The 22,632-nt window shown below is 38.5% G+C and overlaps 1 protein-coding gene across 3 annotated transcripts in view; it reads left to right on the top strand.

Annotated features, from left to right (window-relative positions):
• Positions 1–22,632, top strand: part of PCSK5 (proprotein convertase subtilisin/kexin type 5) — a 252,572-nt gene that overhangs the window by 61,525 nt on the left and 168,415 nt on the right. For all 3 annotated transcript variants that reach the window (XM_054184936.1, XM_054184937.1, XM_054184938.1), the window contains exons 4-5: positions 16,703–16,846; positions 19,140–19,216. In XM_054184936.1, the coding sequence (XP_054040911.1) occupies positions 16,703–16,846; positions 19,140–19,216 (221 nt within the window). The remainder of the gene's footprint in view (positions 1–16,702; positions 16,847–19,139; positions 19,217–22,632) is intronic.

Genomic DNA, 22,632 nt, shown 5'->3' with positions numbered 1-22,632 from the left:
ATACTGAAATCATTTCCATACTTGCTTTGGGAGAGATTTTCCTGACTGTCAAAGATTTGGTAATAAATCACGCAGCGATAGCACGCATTCCTCTGCCTATTCACTACAGTGATTTTATCTTTAGAGGGATAGTATCCACTTTTATTTTATCTTTCAAGATTTTTTTTAAATGGATCATTTTCTGGGTCACAACTGAGTTACAACAATTGGGCAACAACATTAAGAAACTGCAGGTACTTTTCTGTGTAATGTTGTTTGTGGAATATCATATGTGTATGATATTGTGTTTTTCTGAACTGCCTTTTTCTGACTAATTTCTGCAGTTAGTAAGGAAATGACAGTGCCACAAAATCTTAGCTGAATTTCTAATGAGGTATGATAAATATCTGCCTTTGGCTTTAGTTCAAAATAAACAGCTAACAATAAATTATATGGAATATAAATGGATATAAAGTTGCTAACATAAACAACTGTAAAGTGTGCCATACTGGAGCATGATTTGGTGTGGTTTAGTTTTTCTCTCTCATAGCACTTCAGCAGGAAAAACATTCATGTATGTACAGAGGTACATACTTATCTGGAAGTACACTTTTTCTCTTTTCAAAGGAGAAGGAATTTACCTGTCATTACTTTCTAAGAGTAGTTGTCCGAGAGTGACTGCTTAGTTAGCTACCCACTTTTCAGATTTTTTTAATTAAAATCAAATAATATCAAATAACAAAACAATTTATTTCGTTGTGCAATACTGAGTTACTGAAAAAAGGAAGAGGTGATTTAATTAATTGTAAAAAATACTGCTTGTTTCAATCACCATCTATTTTTTGGCTATTGTTTGCATACTAAAACTGCATATTCTTCAGGAAAGGCATTCCTAAGTATTATACTTAACTAATATTTTATAGCTTTTTTTTTTTTTCACATAAAGAACACCATACAAACATGAGGAATGCCGAAATGACCAGAAGTGCACAGCCACAGTACAGAAAAATTGATTCTGAAGCTTGCCTGTCTTGTGGTCTGATTGCTAAAGAATGAACTCATAACCTACAAGACTTACAGAAATTTCTGACACAGCCAGTAGCTATATTGCTTCCCAGTCAGGGAGCACAAATTAGTGTTGTCCTTCCGTAAGGCAATCTCCTAGCCGCTCGTCCAGAGGAGAGCCTCATCTGTGTAGTGCCCTTTGCAAAGGAGAAATTGGAGAATGACTGTTTAGCTCTAGGATGTTAGGTCTTTAACAAGTACCAGTCTTTAAATATTATTGTGCCCCTCTTTATTGAAGACAGATGCCATATGACATCGGATACCATAAGAACGGGGACATCAAAACTCCAGCTTTCCTGATTTCTGTGTCCATGCTTTAACATATCTTCCTGCATATCACAGGAGCAAATGCTGTGACTAAAATCACAAGTATGTAGAAGACCTTAGTTCTCACTGACCCTTTTTTGACCTTCATTTTTGCGCCTTTTTCAACCATGTCTAAACAAAAAAAAAGTTAACCAAAACCCAAAACCAACAACACCACCACACCAAAACCAAACCAACAGAAGAAGCAAACACAGTGAGGGTAGAGACTTCAATAAAGTGTGTTTTACACCACTTCATTAGAAGCAGGTCATCCTTGGCATTCCTTGTAGCTACTTCTAATGTCATGAAATCTCTGCTGTGAGTTACATCTGCTGCTCAAGCCCTGTGAAGAGGATTTTCTTCTAGCCAAAAAAGAAACAGATAGCAGAGGAGACTAAAAGTATAGCAAGCTCTATCAGTGCCATTGTGGAGAGATGTCCAGCAAGTGTTTGCACATCTGCATGACTTTTAAATACAGTTTTGCTTAAAATTAACCTAAATAAATTAAGTGATCATTCTGAACTCAGTCATTGAATACAGGAGATCCTGTCAGCACAAGACCCCAAGTCTCCTCAAGGAGAGGCAATAGGGCTTCTTGGAAAATACGCCAATTCTAAGGTGTGGAGCAATACAGGCAACATCTGTGCTTGGTTTTTTTGCTGTGGAGGTTATAAATTCTGCAAAAACTTAAAACTTGGCTGTTTCAAAATAAACTCATTTGCAGCAAACAGCAGAAACGCATGGTGGTCAGAGGGAGGCAGTGTGCAGGAGGGAGGAGCCTCAGACAGCCCCAAGACATGCAAGTGTGAATCTTTTACAATATTGATACCACTTTTGTCTTACCCGTTCTATTGCATTAGAGTCCACTAATCCATGAGTAGCATGCCATCTAAGCATAAAATTGCCTTGTCTTTATCTATTTTTATGTGAATTCCTAACAGAACAAAACAAGTTATTTTCAGTTTTGAGAACAGTAAAAAGCTATGTTAAACCCAATTAGCATAAGCACAGAAGCATAAGGAGAAGCAGTCATAAATATACATGAGAGACTAAACATAAAGTATATAGTAGTGTTTTCCTCTTCTGTGTCTTTCAGGTAAGACAGTTTATTAATAAACAGTAAACTACTACTTGGGAGATCGTGTTTTGGTTTTATGAATATCAGCTTCTGGTTACATGATCACATTTGTGAGCCAGAAAAATAGAATTTTAGAAAAAAAATAAAGACAAGTTAAGCAAAGAAAAAAATGTTTCTGAAGTTACAAAGAGGTTGAATAACTTCTCCTTCGCTCAACTTCTGTGTGCTCTTCCACATCCAGGTTTAATGTTGAACCTCCTGATTCAACAGAAGGTTGAATCTGATTGTTTTTTTTCCTCATAAGTCTCCTGGTCTGGCTGCAGAGTAGGTTGTTGAGGAAAGTTTGTTAAGTGCAAGCTTTCAGATGCAGTGTTTGAATAGACTTTATGTGATTCCAGCTGCTGAAACACTGAAATCCATATATCCTTGATTAACTAAGTCCCCATCTACATGAATTGAAATGTGGATAGAGGAATTAATACAGCCTACTTCAAAAGTGTAGCCCTTACATCTTGGTAAGGAGCTTGCCTGCTTACAGAAAACATGATTCTGGAAAAAATCCCTGAGTTCCTGTAGTCCACTGAATTTGTGTCTCAAGACTTCCTCAGAGCCCTCTTCTGATGATGAAGTTTCCCAAGACACCAGAGACAAGCTCAAGGCTATGTGTGTCACATCCTACAACCTACAGTATCTTTATCCCCACCTTCTCAATCCTGTCCCCATCCCATGCATCATCTCTTATGACTACCTGAACAGCAGAGACAAAAAACAAAAAAGGAAAGAAGAGGAAGCAGGATTAACTTTTCTGACAACACTGAGAAGTTAGATTGGTTCAGATTTCTTGAGGATCTTGACGTTCAATTCAGTTCTCTTCGGTTTGATTTCATTATTAGGGGTATTTTCTACCTTCATATGGTTTTCCTTTTTAAAACATTGTCTATGGCAATTTCCATCTGCTCGCACTCCAAATTGGCGATGAACTACTACATAAGAGGATAAAAGTATTGTGAAAGTGAAAACGTCATTCTATTTTATGTCTGTCCTTTAAAAGTGATTGCCCAAACAGTCCACAACGTTGACCCATTTTTTGCGTAGCAGGGAAGTTGAATGATACTGACCAGTGAGAGAGAACCAAAATCTGAAAGGTTCCTGCCTTTTAAGCCCGCTCACATTGGGCACGCGGTCTGCTTTCACTACGTCTGGCTGCTGCTTCTTCTCCAGTATACAAAAGTTTCAAGTATTGACCACACTGTGTGAAGTAGCTTTGATCTTGTTTGGAACTTCAAACATGCTGATAGTCTGAGACCATGTTATACATTGTGTAAACTATTACTGCTGAAATGTTCTAAGGACTAATTCTCTAGATACTCTCAATGAATGAATCTACAAGGGTGGCCAAAACCACTTTGTAAGCTTGGTTTGTTACTAAGAAAAAGTCTTAGATTGTCTCAACATTTGAAAGACTCACACACAAGATTTATCCCACAATCTGATAGGAAAAATAAACCTAAGGCTGAGCCATTCATCTCTTTTTGCTGCTTAACAGGTAGAAGTTGTACGTGTGAGTGTGACTGTGAATGAAACAGAGGTTATGACCCATGTTGCCTCCAGGCAGGCACTAAGCAGCAGAGATCTCCTGATGCAGTTACGTTGTATGGGGAAGGACAGGAACAATTTACATGTCTGTATATGTGTTTAGAGAAAGATAATTCTAAGTCATCACCATTTGTCTTCTAGGCAGTTGTGAATAGGGGTGCTAATAGGAAATTGATTCAAATAGGAAAGTTCAAATTAAAAGTAAAGCGTGCAATGACTGTACTGAGCAGGTTTCATCCATTTCTCCTTTCTGGAGCAACCCTGTTACTATAGTCATGCTGTATCAAGTTGTTCATTTGATTCATGTATTGGTTTTGTGGGAGAGGCATGGAGAAAAATACAGAGCAATCGAACAAGACATTTATTGTGAACTGAAAAGTTCTCACCAAGATTCTTGTTTTGTCCTTTGTATCCATGTTAAATCCTGGCATCCATAAGTTAAAGGATGGTAGGTTCAAAAAAAAAAAAAAGCTCTTTTCGCTGTTTGTAAGAAAAAAGGAGAATTCTTTAATAATAAAGTGGCTACTTGCAATGGTGCTGTTAATGAGATACTGCGCAATGAAGTACACAGCCATGTGATTAGGTCTCATGCATCTCACTGGAATTAGGCATCCATCTGAACGCTTTGCAGATCAAGGATAGATTTAAGCATATTCCTAAACTTAAGTATGTACTTAAAAGTTTTGTTGATTTTTTCAGCATCCTCCAAACCAACAAGTTCTAGGGCTGCTAACAGGCCCCACTTTGTGTTGAAATAAGCCTGTTTCATTGTGATTACTTTTTAGTTGATTTTGTGGATTGTTTTAAGTCAAGCCCTAGATCCATACAGGAATTGACCAGGGTGTCTGTAACAAGAGTCTGAAATGGATCTTCAGCTGAATCAATACAAAAGCCTTATTAATTTTATACAGCGCCAAGGTTATAATAACAAAACGAACTTTCCTCTTGCTTTTCTTAGAAACCTTTTTTCCTTGAAAGATCTTTTATCTTTCATACAAATAGAAAAGCATCCACATAAACCCATATTTTTCTGTTTTAAAACAGTCCATATCTCTGCACCGAGATGTTCATTTTGCTCCAGAAATAATAAAAAAAAATTCTCTTCAAACATTTTTGTCACACACTCCTAAACGTAAAGGTCAAAGAGGAAAAAAATTCAAAACTTCACCTCATGTGAATGTTTCTTGTCAGTTCCCTTTTGACATTATTGCTTTGCATATTTAATTAAGTTTTATTCATAATAGTTAATGTTTCTGTGTGTATTTAGAGTGGAGTTGTTCAGGATATGCTTATATTTAAAGCAATACTTAACTGCAGACACTGAAACTCCCTCCCAAAGTATTTGAAGGCAGGTAAATGGCATAAAAAGTTTATTTGTCCTAGATTGTACTTCCTACTGGGGCTTTCTTTGGAGTTCCTGACACAGAGCTGCTTTAGTCTCACAGAAGCCAGCATCAGCATCTTTACTCCTTTGGTTGATTCCTTTCACAGATATGGCAGAGGATTGTGTGATCATTTTCTTTGACCAACAGTCAGTACAACTGGTAACCTGCAATCACAAGCCTAGAATTTCTAATTAAGGTGTATTAGGTTTTTCAGTAAGGCATACATATATTAGATAAAAGATTGGATTTGTAAAGGAGTCACATCTGTAAGACCATTGTCTTAATTATTTACTGTTAAAAATCTTACACCTTGTAGCTGCACGTTTATCTTGCTCTGTACTTATAGTTTGTTAGGCCATTCTCTATTAGATTAAAGAAATGTTCCCGCTTCAAAAATACCATCTGCATTGAGTTAACTTGCATGCTGAAATTAAGTCATATTTTACTGTTTCTTAGATAAAATAAATTCTTTGAGCTTGTTAAGAATCACCGTAAATTGTGTTTCTATCAGTTGGTTCAGAAAACAAGCAGCAAGGGCTCACTGCTCATTTTCCAAGAGCATCCTTTTTGAAACATCAATATTAGGCACTTGCATATATCGTTCCAGGAATGGGATCATTGCTGTCATTTAAAAAAGTGTGTTAACCCACTTTTCTTGCTATCCCACTGCTTAACTATCAATTAATATTACATGGCTTCATAGAGCATCTTCTTGAAGTTATAGGTAACTGTCTGCCTTACATCTTAAGTCCTTTTCAACATTAGTGTGTTTCTGGACACTTTCATTTTATGGCTTGCACTCTCAGTCCTACATGCATAATTTTATGTATGATTTCATATAAAATTATATTAGAAACATGCCACTTAAATAGGTTCACCTTCATAAGTGATCCAGACCACTCTGTCTCTATTGCCATTGGTACTTCCCACTCCACTAATTTCTGTCATCAGGCTTGAGAGTGTGCTATAGGAGAATGTATTTTCAAATTCTCTGAACTACAAGGAAGCATTGTAGACTCTTAAGATTTGAGACTTAATAAGTGCACATGCTCAGTAATGTTTCCTTAAAGAAAAAGAGTATATCTGTGAAGCCATCTTAATGGCTTCAAAGTACAAACTGACATGTCAAATCCTCTGTTAGCTTCCTTATGAGTGACTACGTTATTAACTGCTTACAGATTCATTCTACATCTATAATGGATCCAAAGATCTCATTACAGTTTTTAAGTAAATAAAACCATTTTTGTAACTGCCTCATGCATTTCCATTGTAGAACATAACAGTTGAAAAAATTAATTAGTTTACTGGAGGTACACTACATTTCCCTGAGAATCCCCCCTTTTACTTGGAAGATCTTTTTTAGCTTTGCAATGTATTCTTGGCACACATTCATGTTAAAATAGTATTTTCAGTTAAACAGCAGAGCCAATAGGAGAAACAACAGGAACAGGGAAAAACACATCCATTTACAGCAGATGTTTGAAAATGGAGAAAGCTGAAAGTCAGAAGACCAACTGACAGGAATCACAGTAGAGATGGATAGAGATGGTAGGAATGACAAGGAAGAATGCAAGCCACAGAGAAGAGATGCCGCAAAGTGTATTTTGTAACTGTAGTACCAGGAAAAGCGGGGGACGCACAGGAATTGTCAACAATCATAAAATTAAGAACTTTTACCTTTAGTTCATTTCTGATAGTGTATAATTTTCCCTTCCGACAACGCTCTGATCATAGTTTCCTTTAGTAATTTCTCTGGGTATCTCATCTGCAGATTTCCTGTCCTTTTTTAAGATATCTGCAAATGCTGAGGCCGTTATCATTAATGGGTATCATTTCAAAGTTGGGACTGCCCTACACACGGACTCTATATAAACCTGACAGTCATGAGTGTGATTTCCCTCCTAGGTCTAGTTAGACAAGTTACATTTTTGAGTCTTTGATGTGCATAAAAGGTGTTTATACTGAGGTCGTATATTCTCTCTGTCTACAGGAATCCATTCCTCTAGTATCAGTTCAAAATCATGTTCTCAGATCGGTTCTGATCTGAATTGAAAATATTCAATTATTTTATTGCAACAGGGGGAAGTTCCTTCATAATACTGCTGCAGTCAACACAATCTAGGTGTCTTCAGTGATAAACGTGGGGTTTTAGTTTAGCAGCAGCTCCCCAAGTCCCTTAAAGTCCTGTTACTAGAAAGTTCCACAGACATTGGTCTGTGTCCAGTTCTCTATAAAAACAGTGTTTGCAAATATATTGGACTTCTCCAGAACGTTTCTGCAATATCTTTATTCTCTGAGATAGCTTGGATCCTGACACGCTGCTGAGATTTCCTTTAAGACCTTTTGCAATTTTCACGACGTTTTTACATTGGTTGCGTATTTTGCACAGGCACATTTGCACACGTTGCCTTTCGTGCACAGCTCTGTCGTATGTCTCTGGACTAACCTTCTTCAGCATTGCAGAAGGACTTTAACATTCAATCAGACAAGTCAAATTTCCTGAAACAGAAACAATAGTAACTGTGTGGTACGTTTTTGCCTTACGCAAAACTTTTGTTTTGTTTTGTTCTTGAATAGCCTTTCCTTTTCCTTACTAGGCCTCTCTAGATTTCTCTGTGCTAGTTCTCTCATTTCTGCCAGATGATCTCATCTGCAAAATATAACTAGCCACTCCCTCTAGTGGTTTGGCCTTATCTTCCCAGGTTTCTCTTATAATACACAGTGGGCCTTGCATTTGTCAACCATAGCACATTCAAATGGCGAAAAGCCCATTGGTGCCTAGGGCACTTACTTCCCTATAGGCAAACTAAAATAGCAGCCATTCGTCTTAGTCTGATCCTGTACTGTTAATGAATTTTCACAGCATGCATTTCAGTGTTAGATTAAACATTTCTGTAAGGCTGTCTAAGGAGGGTATGGAGTGATTTTTATACTTCTGTCTCAAGAGAATAGTTTCATGAGCTTAAAGTTTGTCCTCTGGCAAGTTATAATCTCCTCTGACATACCAACCAAGCAAATAATGGGACCAAGGGTACAATAACATGATGGCTTTTTATGGTTCTTAGGGAAAAGGCTTCTAGGTATCGAGTAGCATAGATGTTTATTGCTGAAGTAAAGGCGCTGTGAAACAGTTCCAGCCTCAGGAACTCCACATGCCTGTAAGAAAACAGGGAAAAACTACTCCATTACTAATAATGGAATATGGGGTTGTCATAATATGCCCTGCTTTTCCCACCCACTTTTGTCCCTTGAGGAAGAGTATGGATGTGTATCTTTCCTTCAGACTCATGAACAAGTCCTGTTGTCTCACATCCTTCCCTGTCATTGTCCCTCTCTCCCTCCTCCTCACCCCGGGACATCCCACCATTAACACCAGATGTCACCAGGCTATTGACTCATGGATCAGAAGGACCAGACCACAACACAAAATAGAGAAAAAAGGACTGCGGTAGTGCAACAGTCCTTAAAATTTGGGTATGAGGATTCAGAGCCAACAACTCTCCATCTATTTCCTCACAAGACCTCTCATTCCTACAAGTTCATAACATTCTTAGAAAAACAAGTTTCCTGGTCCGTCCTAAATCAGCTCACTGCTCATCCCCCACCCCCAGCATTCCCATAACAGCATATCCTTCTTAAACATCAATTTTCTCTTTTCCCTGTAAAATGAAGAGGGGAAGGGGAGGGAAGTGGGTTTGTAAAAGCCCGGACTCCTCCCACTCTCATCAGTCTCTGTGAAGGTTAATGATTAATTGAAGCCATCTGCTCAGGGCCTTCTCTCCATGTGGTTAGTTCGATTCTGTCACATATGTTCACACAAAGTCTAAATAAAACCACCTTCTTCTCCCATGCTTCTTAACAAATTGAGATAGAAGTAATGGTCTATGACTCGAAAACAGCTTAAAAAGTAAATTGTGAGGAGCCTGTCTTTAGTAGTGTAGAAAGAATCCTTAGAAACTTATAAAAACTATTTTAAAGTGAGACGTACCATGTCTCTGTTTAATTGGTATCTTAGAAATAATGAAAACATCGAGTCTAGCTTGAGAGAGAGAGGGGGAGAAGCTTGGTCTTACTAGATAACTGCAACTCTGTGAACTGATGCATAAAAAAAAAAAACCAACATCTTGGGACTTCCTGTAAAACTCCCCTGTTTCTCTTTCTTTTTTGGGACTGAGATGAGGTCAAATAAAAATATGAGGCAAAGGCCACAAAAAAATGGTAGAATGGAAAGAATTATCTCTCTGAGGAATTATTCATCCTTCATGAACACTGGATCCCCAGGGTTGATGGTGCACAGCTGAGGCCAGGGCACAGCTGTTCTTTTAACATATTCTCTCTAATTAATAAAAGAATTGCCATACTTTTTTTCTGAGACAGGACTTCAAGCAGGGAAAAATTCATTAACTTTTGATCTATTTGCTGGCCTTTTCTTTCTAAATAGGCTATTTGTATAGTACTGGTAGTATCAGTAGTAGTAGTAGCAGCAGCAGCAGCAGCAGCAGCAGTAGTAACAGTCATCATACAATCATCTTGACAGACTACAGCCACATGTAGAGATATATTTCCATGCATGCTTCTTTCCTTCCCGCATTTCTTAGCAGTAGCCACAGGCTGTGGAAATTAATTCTTTTTTCTCCTCTCTGTCCTTTACTGACTCCCCAAGATGTTCTGCATTAGGTTCTTATATTTCTCCCAACACTTCCCAGGGAGAAATCTGTCCATACATTGACACATACCTCTCAACATGTGAGCACTGATTCAAGGATATACAAGATGTGCTAGGTCTGTAATATGCCATTCATATGGAGGATTTTTGCATCCGCATTCTATCTGCCTTTATTCACAATTTCTTCTTCATTTTCTTCTTCTTCTTCATCTTTTTCTTTCATTTCTTTCTGTACATATATGTGGTTTTGCTCTTTGGGATGACGTGATGGACTTTTTGCAGTTTTTGTAAATGCCACTTTTCATATTTGCCTCTTAGTGGAGGTGGCAGAACACGCGCAATGACCATAAGCATTTTTAGCGACATTTCTCTCTGCCTTGAGTTGCTGCCACATGGGAAAGAAATAGGACTAAAGGCAGACATCCTAATGGAGCCACAGGTCATACCCCGTGTAGAAAAAAGAGGTGATATTAGAGGCAGATTATTTCTGTGCCTCTACAGGTTCCAGAACTTGTAGCTGGGAGAGAAACTTTCCTGTCTGCAGACCCAGAAGGGGGAGAATTTCCCACTCCTAACAAGGCTGCGTTGTCGTCAGCCTGTGGAACATGGACATACAGGGCTTCCCTGAATTAACTCATGTTTGAGCCAGCACACAGGTTACAGAAAAACAACCAGTGTTGACTTTAAAAAAGTGCCATTGATGGGAAAGTGATGGAATTGTCTTGAATACAAATTTAACACATTATGAATTATTCTATTTTTGGAAAGAATAGCAATGTAATCACAGCCAAAGAATAAGATTTATGAGCTCCTTATTTTTCACTGCAAAACCCCATATATATAGTCTTTTAAATTATTCTTGTCTCACTATAGCCATCAGATACTCCTATGAATACAAGAAGCCCTTTTTATTGATTTCCTGTTCTCCTTCATTGCTTAAACAGGCATAAAATAATGTATGTCTGTTATTGTTCTTATTGGCCTCTAAGTGTATTTTTGTTTGTTAACTTAAAGAATCAATATAGCTTAAGAACCAAATTCATCTCTGAAGTAAATTAACTAAACCTGAAGTTGCACAAGCAATAAATTGGTGTTAAATATTTAATATGGTACACTCTTGAAATATTCTCTTGATACAGACACAGATAAAAAGAGCAGCAATTCAGTAAAGCGTGGCTCCAGAAGTTGGATAGTATTTAATGCAAAAAATATCTTGTATTTGAGATGAATCAGGCTTTATATTATCTGCCTGCTCCTGCTAGAGCTTAAAAATACTGTGTGCACCAATAATCAAAAATTATATTATTTCAGAAGAAAATAATTTCCTATGCAGTTAGCAATTGCTGTGTATCATGAACTACATATCAGGTTATGTCTGAGAAACATAAAAAAAAAATAAATTTTGCGAGCACACCTTTTTCTAAAAATCCTTCTTCTTTCACCTTCTCTTTATTGTGATGAAAGACTAAAAAAATGTAAGAAATACTTTTAAAAAGAAACATTATTTTAATAGTCTGCTTGGAAAATGTCATTTTCACGTGTTTACTCTAGAGAAGCTAGAAAATAATTTTAGTAGATCATATTAGCTTTACAGGTTATGATGCTCTTCAAAGCCTGTTGTCATGATTTCTATTACATTACGCGAGCCATTTTAATAAGGAGCCTACCTTTCCAACTCTACTCATTACCATCCTGCTTACTTCTTTCATTCTACTCTAAAATTGGATCACATCAAAAGCATAAAGAAAAGAGATTATTTCTCCTTTTTGCAGGAAAATGAGAGAATATTTGGCAAGTTTTAATTTAGAAAACTGCCCAAAACTGCACCTCAGAAAGCTTAACGTAGCATCAAGATGTCAACTCTACTAAAGTTACAAGCTGATAAACTTTGCTGCCTGTGCATTTGCCTGGACCAGCTAAGACTGCCAAATGCCCCACATTACATTCCCTTCACAGAACAGGTAGTTGGTCTCTTTTTTGTGATAGCTCCACAAAATGCCACAATCCATTCCTTGGCCCTGTGTGCCACCCTTCTCCCTGCTTGTGTTGATCAAGGTCAATGCGTAGGCCGTTGACTGTTCTTCTTCCTCTATGTGCAATCTTGTGCAACTTCTCCTTTCCTCCCCATGCTTGCAGGTTAGTGGCTGACAAAACCCCCTGATGTAGAGAACGCATCTGTACTCTGCATGTTTCCATCAATGCCAAAGACCATTTAATTACTACTCTAATGAAACCAGAAAGACTGTAGTTATTGTTCTTGTTCCTCTTCTCTTTCTCTATATCCCCTTAAATATTGACAAGATTTTGTCAAAGAACTCCTTGTAACTGAAAAACTACAGGAAACCAATGCAAGGTACCTCTTGAAGACTTGCAGAGGGCACAATATGCCCTTTCTGAGAGACTGCATGTCACAGGACTAGAAACTTCTGTTTCTACTCTGCTTTTATAGACTAACAGGCATTGCAAAAATTCAGAACAGAATTTTATAGTCTTTGTTCTTTTAATTTGATTTTAATCTCTGGAATTCCAAAGGAGTTTGACCATTGATATGATTCTTGATTTCTCAATTTAACTGTTTGATTTTGTTATTGATCCCTAACTGGATACACCAAGCCTCCAACCACAAAAATTAGTGCATCAGGCAAGACACATTAAGATAATGATAATAATTATAAGGTACGTTTAAGAGAAAATTTCACAAAATAGCTAAGAGAATCCAGGCCCATGTCTGATACTGTGAAGGCATCATGCAAACATCAAAACAGAAAACCTTTCTAATGTTACGTCTGCTTGTTAATTGCACGGAGGCAGGCTTCGAAATTGTCTGTCCAAAGATGTCTAAGTGACTCTTTTGTCTTTTTATGTTCATAAGCATTGAATTTCAAATGTGAGAAAAGTTCAGTATCTGAATTTTTTCTTACTATAGCCTTCTTACTTCCTAAATGTACTTTTAAGAGTCTCTCAACCTTGCAGATGGTTTCTATTAAATACTAATGGTGGTATCATTAACATTTTCCAATTAAACAGTCCAAAGAAAAACATCATCCTTTGAATGCCTTTTAAAAATCTCAATAAAATTACTCTATGTAACTGGGTGAGAGGTTGTTTATTCCTTTTGATGGTGTCCTCCAGGCAATAGATGAAAACAATATATCTTGAAATAGTGCTGGCTTACTGCAGTTGTCTAGTCATGGTACCAGTGCAGGAGATTTCTTAATTACTTTATCTGCTGTAGACTAACCTAGTTTATACTATTCCCTTTAAAATTCAGAAAACAACAGTTGAAAGATTAATAGATCTATTAAAAATTTGTAAGCACACAGGTTTTGTAAGTTATCATGACAAAGTTTGTTTTTATTCTAAAAAGAGAGAACAGGAAAAATAGATTGAAAATGAGCTATAAAATTCAGTAGTTGCCCACTGATATAAAATTCAGTCACTTCTGTATCACATAATTTTTATTATCATGACAGCTGGTTTATTATTTTTTATTTGGGTAGCACTGTAAATTGAAACAGTGATTCCAAATTAATTAAAAAACAGCCCTCTGCTAAAAATCTGACAATGTAATTTGGATAGGTGGTAAAGCAGCAGCACACGATTAAAGAAAAATTATGGAATAGAACACAGTAGCAGAAAATTCCTTACAAGAAATGTTTTTGAAGGAAAGGAAATTAAAGGGAAGGGAAAGAGTGCAAGTGAAACCAAGTAGTAGATGGCATCTTAGATGCTGTTTGATGTAGACAGCATATCTATACCATATTGTATAGTATTTGAAGAGCAATTGCACTCCAAGATTTAAAGTGTTCCTGATAAAAAACAAATCTGACTGCTTTGAGAGAAAAGTACACAATCTGATTAGTCTGGAGAAAATCAGACACTAATCTCGGGAAGGTATAGTTTGTGGTTAAAACATGGGAATCTGAGATCAGATGTTGAACCAAACAAACCTGGGATTTAAGTGGTAAAAGACAGTATTGGAAGAAAAGAACAAGGGTAGGAGAAGGGAGAGAAGAATGTAGATAAAGAATTGAGAGGAGGAAGAAGAGTAAAGATAGAGGTGAAAAGCAAACAAAGATGCTACTTTTAATAGGACTTGAGAATTAGTTATATATTGTAACCGTAAGAAATGAACCCTTCAGCTGCTGTGGAACTACACCCACTTGGATGCTTCTTTGCTGCCTTTGCACTTTGTATCCATGTGTTACCTATGCTGTCATCCAAAGTTATAAGTGGGCAAGCAGTTATGCCTGCTCTACCCCTGGGATTTCTTTTATGCAGGAAGATTTTGTTTAGACTAGCTTTCTGCCCAGTCTTGGAGCAGAGCAAGATAATTTCAGCATCAATTTGACCTGGCACGTCTCTTGAGAGAATCATCATAGCACGTGGTAAAGCAAGAGACGTCTCTTGTCTTGTGTTTGTCTACATGCACGTAGCAAAGCAGCCCCCTTCAGCCATCACCACAAAAGCAGAAGTTCAGGTAAGGTAAGTGAGGGCAACTGACGGTTCCAACATCATTAAGGGGAAAAGCAGTGATCTTCTGGCAGAGAGCCAAAGAGTTTGGAAGTGAATGGGGATTAAAAACCCATATGCTTGCTCAGCCTGAGTGGTTTGACTGGCAGGGAAGCAAGACAAGTTCATCCCCTAGGAAGAGAGGACAAGACAATCAGCAAAGCAGCCAAAGGGTCATTTGGCATTTCAGAGAAGGGGATAAAGGGGCAGTGTAATGGCCCAGTAAATTTGACTGGAGGTGAGAGCCAGGAATCCTGATTGCCCATTGCAGCTCTCTCTTGGGTTTGCTCTGTGGCTGGAGGCTGGTGTTTCCACATTTTTGTCTCCTTGTCTTCACATCAGCAAAATGTGAATGATGATATTAATAGCTTTTGCAGGTATTTTCTGATGCTTAATTCAGTAACACTTTTGAAAAATGCAAAGGCACTTGGAAACATTACACACTTTTAACCCCCTTGTTTGTACATTAGAAACCCTCATGTGTACAACCATTACATTCAGTGTCCAGATGGCAAGTTTAGACTGTAATTAATTTCATAAAGCCAGCAGTGTGAGCATTTCCAAGCAATACACAGAACAAAAGCATTAAGCCTGCCCTATACATTCCTTGGAACTGGTCCCTGAAGTCCTTCAAGCTCCTTTGTGTGAGGATGGATAGACAGAGAGACGGATATTTTCAGACACAAAGAAAAGACCATGAGAGAGACTTTATACTGTGTACATATATATATCGCCTAATAATATAATCTTGCTTCAGTAACAGCAAATGACCGCTCTTAAATCCTCTGGTTTGTGTATGACAGTACAGGGTGGTAAACTGGAGAAAAAGGAGGAAAGTTACAATTTAATAGTAATTTGATGTCAGTTTGCACCCAGTATGGCTAACAGTTCTTCAGTGTGCTTGCATTCGGGAAGAGAGGGACGGAATAAGTCAGGGAGGAGTGCATGCCTCTGAATGTATTTATACTCCTTGCAAATTGTAGAGTGCCAAAACATGAGGCTGCAGTGGGGACAGGAGGCAGTGGGGCAGGGAGTGAGGTGGAGCATGCTCGTGTGGCCACTGTTGCTATGATACAAGTTTCTTCTTTAATTTCTTTTACCTTCCTCCCACCCTTTTTTTTTCCCCTTCCCTGCACCCCCTCTTGTTTTTTCTGGGCTTTCTTTTTTTTTTTTTTTTTTTTTTTTTGACTGTTGCTCTGCCTGAGCCTGGAGGAGCTGGAAAAAAGCAGCGCCAATGAGGGGCTCGTTGAGCTCACTTCACAGGGGAGGGGTCTGCGTGTGGGTTAAAGAGTCGCTAATGGGGCATACGAATACCCGAGGGTCATGTCTCATTGCCATGGCAAGCCAGATTTCTTCACATTAACTGGGTGCATTCATGTCAAGGAAGAGGCTTTCAGTTTTAATGTACCCTAAACTTTCTTTCTCCACCACACTGGACATGGTTGCTCTGAAAGCTGTACCGCAGGCTGTTCTCAATCTATCTATCTACAATTCATCAGACACCCTAAGCTGCAAGTTTTTCAGGGTGTTGTTTTGGTTACAGGTTCTTAACTGCTGCTCATCTCCTGCTGATACTGCACAAAACCTGCCAAAAGCCTTCTTTTGTAGATAGAAATGAATCTGGATTAGTTTCCAGACGTTCTGTCAAGAAACTGTACAGCACATAAGCTGAAAAAAGCAAGGGTTTTTTCCATGACCATTTCTGTACAGGCATTTGGTCTACTTTTATCCACATATGGTTTGTTTTTCTGAAAAAATTCAAATAATTCAAATGTACATTTCAAATGAGTGTGCTTAACAGCCAGGAACAGTTGCTTTGTTTTACGCATGGCTTCTAGTGGTTCAGTATGGCTGGACACTTCCCTTTTCTATTGCCTAAAATGAAGTGTAATGAGAAAGGGAAATAAGCAGGACTAGCAATTTTCATTTAATTTGGCATTTCTTTTAAAACTACTTTCTGTCAAAGTGAAGGTGTTGATATAGTTGCTTTTCAAATCAATATGCTCATGTGCTGATTTAAATGGTGAAGTTAATGTAAGTAGAATAATATCTCCACCCTTCAACTGCTCACTAATCTGCAACATCCAACATCTTTATCTCCTCTTCTCTCCCCAGCACTGCAGTGATAACACCCACCATTGCCAATCAGATATGAATATAGTAGGTGCTTGGAAGAGGGGTTACACTGGAAAGAACGTTGTGGTCACCATCCTGGATGACGGCATCGAAAGAAACCATCCAGACTTGATGCAGAATTATGTGAGTGTCCAAAGAGGTCCAGATTTGCCGCTTTATTATTACCCTGAATAAATTTGCTACTCCTGGAAAGATGGAGGGAGGGAGGAGGGAAAGAGGAAGAATCATGTGAGGGTTTCCTCAAATGTTAACACCAGTGGGAGGAAAGAAGACAGCTTTTGGTTATCTGTATTCTTTTAGTTAAGACTATGTTCCATCTGAACCTATTCAATATCTGTGTGCCTCTTGTAGCTGAGTCCTGAATTTCTGAAGGACTGGAACCAATCATTGGATGCTTTTTCTTTTTTCTGTAATTATTTTAATTAATATCCTCACACTCTTCAGCAATGGAATACACTGCATTTCAGTTAATGCATACCGCTCAAGTCCATTTTTGGCCAATACATTTACATAGCTAGACAGTAGCTTTTCTCAAAGACTGTAATTTTAGACATATCCTTCAATGTATTTATTTTTAAAGCTATTTATCTTTCTGCTAGAATTAATATTAAAGGAAAAGGACATGACTTGTTATAATTCACTCAGTTAAAAACACGTGTAGGATATTTTGGGATCTTTCTAGTAAATCTCTCGTAACTCTAGTGAGTCCCCTGACAATTTGTAATAGAACTGTGTCCTTTGTTTTCGGTGTCCTATGTCTCATATCACATCAGGAGGTTTCTGTTTGCTTGTGGTTCATCACAGTTAAATGATAGGTTTAATATATCTTGGAGGGTTGTATAATGTGAGGAGAAGCTCGTTCTCTAGTGGGTGACTTCTTGTGTTAGTGTCAGAGTTTGAAGCTGTTCAGATCATCAGGGCCACCCTTTGCTGCAGCGATTAGTCCTGTGCTTTGGGAGTAGGCATTTCCTGAAAGCACATGACTTCAAGGACTGTATCATTTTTCTGAAATAAAGTGTGTAAGGTGTACATTCACACAAGGTAGGAGAACAAACAAATATATTTGGCTTGAGCAGGAGTGCTGAAGATGACCAGTGCAAGGCATGCATATACCTTGAGTCGCATTATAGAAGTAGATCTTGTAAAAAAGCCCTGAACACAGGCGTTTTGCCAGCAAGCATATCATCTTGACAGAGCATTGAAGAGATGAAGGTGATAAAAACATCTTTAACAAGCCATCAAAAGGGGTTTTGTTTCCACAAAACCGTGGAAACAATCGTTTCCACAGTTTAAAGCCATTTATTTTAGATTAGCCACACATACATCCGTATCCTTCCCCATGCTGTATTTGAAATAAATGAAGAGGACTGCAAAAACACCGGTGACAGGCAATTGCCCTATTTGTCAATGTATGCTTGGTCCTAATGCATGCTACATCTTTCATTTTAATCTCCTAAGTTATTTAAAAAACCAAATATAATTTTACCTCTTCAATGAATGACTGGGATTGTATCATATGTCACCTCATCCCAGTACTGTCCTTCCATAAAATTTAAAGCAGCTATTTATTCCCTTACCACCTCCTCTCTCCCTTTCCTTACGCCAACAAGGAATTCCCCCAAAGCAGTACACATTGCTTGTTTGATGACAAATGCCTTCTATATGTCAAATTATTACGGTGTGGCTGCAAACAGGAATATTTGAGGTGGATGTGGTAACTGGTTTTGAACAAAGAAGAGATTAAAAAGAGCTGCTTGTCATGTCAATGCACCGCATGCTACCGCATCAATTAATGACAGCCATACAAACCAGCAGCTATTTACTCTATAAACTATTTTCAGCTGTAAGAATCCTGGTAAATGTAAAATATGGAACAAAAATACAGAGATATCTTGCAAATATTTGAAACAGTTACACTCCCAGGGAAATGGGAGTTTACATTGTATTTCAAGCTGTATTTTTATAGTAATATTCTTAAGAACACGATATTATCCTTATTCCTTGAAACTATGACTGAAATTTGAGCCATCATTGTGTAGATAATTTCTTGAACTTTGAAACATTTAGCAAAATACCAATTTTGAGAATGAACTCTCTTAACTTCCTGAAGTTTCTTAGAAGAAATGTAGTCTTCTGGTTAAATGAAACACCACTTTCTATTTCCTCTCTGACGGTGGTGCTATGCTTTTTCAGAGCATTTGTTATCCTTTTCCCTTTTACAAAAATAAAATAAAACACGTAAACCTCGTAATTATTAAATATATAATCCTTTCCTAAAACATGCAGTCACCATAAACCACAGGAATGTTAAGTTAACCTAATTACACTCTTGTAGGAACCTGCTGAAGAATGTATAGGCCACATGAGTCAATCCTAGTTAATGAGAAATTCGTTTTCTTTCTCCTGTTGTCTACAGGATTCACAGGCCAGTTTTGATGTCAATGGAAATGATTTTGACCCTATGCCTCGATATGATGCCAGCAATGAGAACAAGTAAGGCATTATGACACTCATGACATTTTCAATCTCGTTCGTCAAGTAGAAAGTACCAGTTCTTCTATGAAATTCTAGGAAACTTGAATCCTCATAAAGAAGCGTGATTTGCATTCAAATCTTGTAAATTACATGTTTATATCTATTCCATGCACCCTGCATGACGCTTTCAAAGCATTTGGAGCCATCCAAAAACACATAAAAATTAGTTTGGGAGTTCTGGGCATGTGAAATGAACCATTTTCAATCCCTTTGGGATGCAGTATATAAGGGGTGTGTCTTAGTTTTCTCAGATATCATCTCATTGATTTATTGGGGGGTTATTATGTGTGACAACTGCCTTGGCTTCTGACTTTCTTGAACTTTATAGACTTTTGTGTATTGAAAAAATAGACAAGTTAATGGAGATATTTTTTTTCTCTCATGATGTCTTTCAAAGTGACGGAGATTTTACACGTGGAGGTCTGATAGAAACCTTGTAAACCCAGAAGTGGCAATTCTGCCAGATTGTGATATTTGTGTCACATGACTGGTTGCATGTATCTCCATAAGTGACGTGTTTCTCCTTCAGAGCTCTGCTTCCTGGTATTTGTCATTCTAACTCTGTTCTTTGGATATGCTGTGGTGAAGCCTGGGGGAGACAGTGGGAGGGATACTTTACCTCAGGAAGCAGGCCACGTTTCTGCCTCCATGGGTATTTGAGGGCAGTTATGTGTTGGTTACATTTTTTTAACTAGATACTTGGCAGAAATGAATACCTTTCTGTGGAATTGCATGAGTTAGAGGAAGGAGAATCCTATGAGGAGTCAACATGGTGACTGTGCATTTTGTTTTCTTGAGGTTAGGGGTTTGTTTTCTTATTGTGGAAAGCATTTAGTAGTGTTTGCCTACAGACGAGAGACTAAAAGAGGTGAAACATTGTCCTTTACACAACAGAAATGGTTTTGGGTTTGTGTTGCCTCTTCGCTACAATCCCACAATCTCCAGAAGAATGCAGCAGGTGCAAGCTGGGAGTCAGCGGCAAAACTTAACATTGCTTTGACTGGAGAAAGCAATTGGAGCAACCTTGGATCACACTTTGATAGGAGAATCCTCTCCTGGTTAACGCCTTCTTCATAGCAGTGGGGCACCATGTATGGACAGGCTGAAGAACAGGGCCTCGTTACGCCTTGCTGCCTGTTACATATAGACCCACTTGTCTTACAGTGAATCTCGGGGAGCTGTCACAGCTACTTTCAGCCATAGGGTGAAATAACTGAAAACTGAGGTTAATTGTGCCAAATAATTGTTTGGTCAGTCAGACTGATCCTGCCTGGTAGGCCGAGATGAGTAACATGTAGGATTTAGCTCTCAGAAGCTGTATAAATAAATGTACATACACACATCTTAGTTGTGATGACTAGAAATACTGTTCAACATAGAAACATATTATGTTGGTATTAATTTTAATAATAATAATAGTTTATTTATTTGAGACTGCAATCTTGGCACGTGTTCTCATTCAGTTGTTCTTATTTGATGCCATTTACATGCTGCCAAATATTTTGTCTAGAAACAAGTACATGCAAGAGCTGTTTCTTTCCCTTTTGCCTATTAGGCATATCTTTTTCATCCTGTTTTCATACAGGAGCTCAGTTTACTGAATCATATCTGCCTCTTCTTCACTAAAACATTCCTAAAGCAAAAGTACCATGAGAGAATAAAAAGATAAATTCAGTAAACCCCTTTGTTTTGAGATATAAAAACATTCTGCACATGCAGGCTAGTTTAAGCAAAAAGAAAACACTGATGTGGAACAAATGGTAGATAGCCCTGATTGCTACATTGACTCAGTTAAGTTTGTGACAAGCCGAGGATTTCAGAGCTAGGTGCTCGTACAGAAAATGCATATACTACACTGAAAGTGTTAGGGCATATCCTCAGGACACACGTTCATTGAAACAAAAGAATGAATAAAAGTCTATCGATTCTTACTCTTTCCAAAGCCTTCTATTTTTCTTGCAACTGAGGAATTTCATGCGCCATTGTTATCTCAGTTTTAGAGGTGTCCTGTCACTGGTGTAAAAAGGTCAGAATCAACAAATGTGCTATACATTTTTGGTGTCTAATACCAGAAATCTTTGGTTTGGTTACGAGATGTCTCAGCATTACAAGTAAGAGTTATAAACCTGCTAGTTACCTGAAAACGAGTAGGAACATAAATTGCTTACAGCCCAGAATATGCAGGCACTGTCATTCAGCATGCTGCAAGAACTAATTTGTATGGCTTCATGACTTCAGCATCCGCCCTAGCTTTGAACTAGGTATCCCTATTATAGCCCCATACAAAGTGTTGGAAGAGCAAGACGGTGGCTGGTTGATCACCACAAAAGGGTGGTCACCCCCACTCCTTACCTCATGTTTGCTCTTTCCCCCTTTCCTCAGCCTTTGTGCAGCTCTCCAGAGTGAATCGCACTGAAAACTGTGCTGCTAACAACAGCAGCAACAACCTACATTTTCAGCCAGGTCAGGCAGGTGTCTCATTCAGCACAGCCTCAGGTCAGAGAAGAGCGAGACAGGCACAAGTAGGGAAGACGAAGGATGGCCTGAACCTCTCACTGGCAATGCCAGTTTCAGTGAACTAAGGTGACTGTATGACAATGCCCCAAGTGCCTGTGACTGTCGTCCACAAAACTGAGTGTGACGGACATGCATTTGCCAGCAGTGGCCTCCCAGAGGTTTTGAGAAAAGATGTGACAGTCAGCCTGGCCCTCTGCAAATACTCCTCAGCTCAGCTGCCAGTTTACATCACAGCACATCCCTCTCTTCTCTGTCCACCAGCCTCCATCCCCACACACACTTCGGGGACACATCTCGGCTCATCTGCGTGAAGATGCTCCTGTCCTTGGAGTTGGGGTATGGTGAGTGTGCGCTTGAAGGCCTCCTAGTTTAGGTGCATTTTCAGGAATCCACCCTCTTCGGTGGTGCAAGGAGCCATGTACCTCCCTCTGTGAATCACAGCTGAATCTTTTTCTTTGGCTGGGTACTGAAGTCATCAGTTTCTTACAAAGCATGTCCTGAGAAGGGCGGCTGCTTTCTGTTTTGCTGCTGGTTTAGAATTTTATATGGGATATAAAACTGGACTGATTCATTTCTCTCCTAGAGCTGGGGGATTTGCGGTTTTGTACCCTGCCTCCCTGGTGAATACTCTTACAAGCCCAATCCCTAAGGTCCTGCGGTGAGACGTGGTGGTGGGAGGGCCGATACTGTGCTGTACTGAGCTTTGTCAGTGTTATCAGGAGGTATGGAGTCGGTGTAGAGTCAGCTTTTGGACACAGACGATACATGAAGCATGCTTTCAGTGTAAGATTACTTGGCAGCCTAACCTCTGTTCAGAGGCTCAGTATTTCCAATTAGCAGATACACTGAGCCTGGTA

Source organism: Rissa tridactyla, chromosome Z (genome assembly GCF_028500815.1).
Source record: "Rissa tridactyla isolate bRisTri1 chromosome Z, bRisTri1.patW.cur.20221130, whole genome shotgun sequence".
NCBI classification, from domain to species: Eukaryota; Metazoa; Chordata; class Aves; order Charadriiformes; family Laridae; genus Rissa; species Rissa tridactyla.
This window is presented reverse-complemented; position numbering and strand designations above follow the sequence as displayed.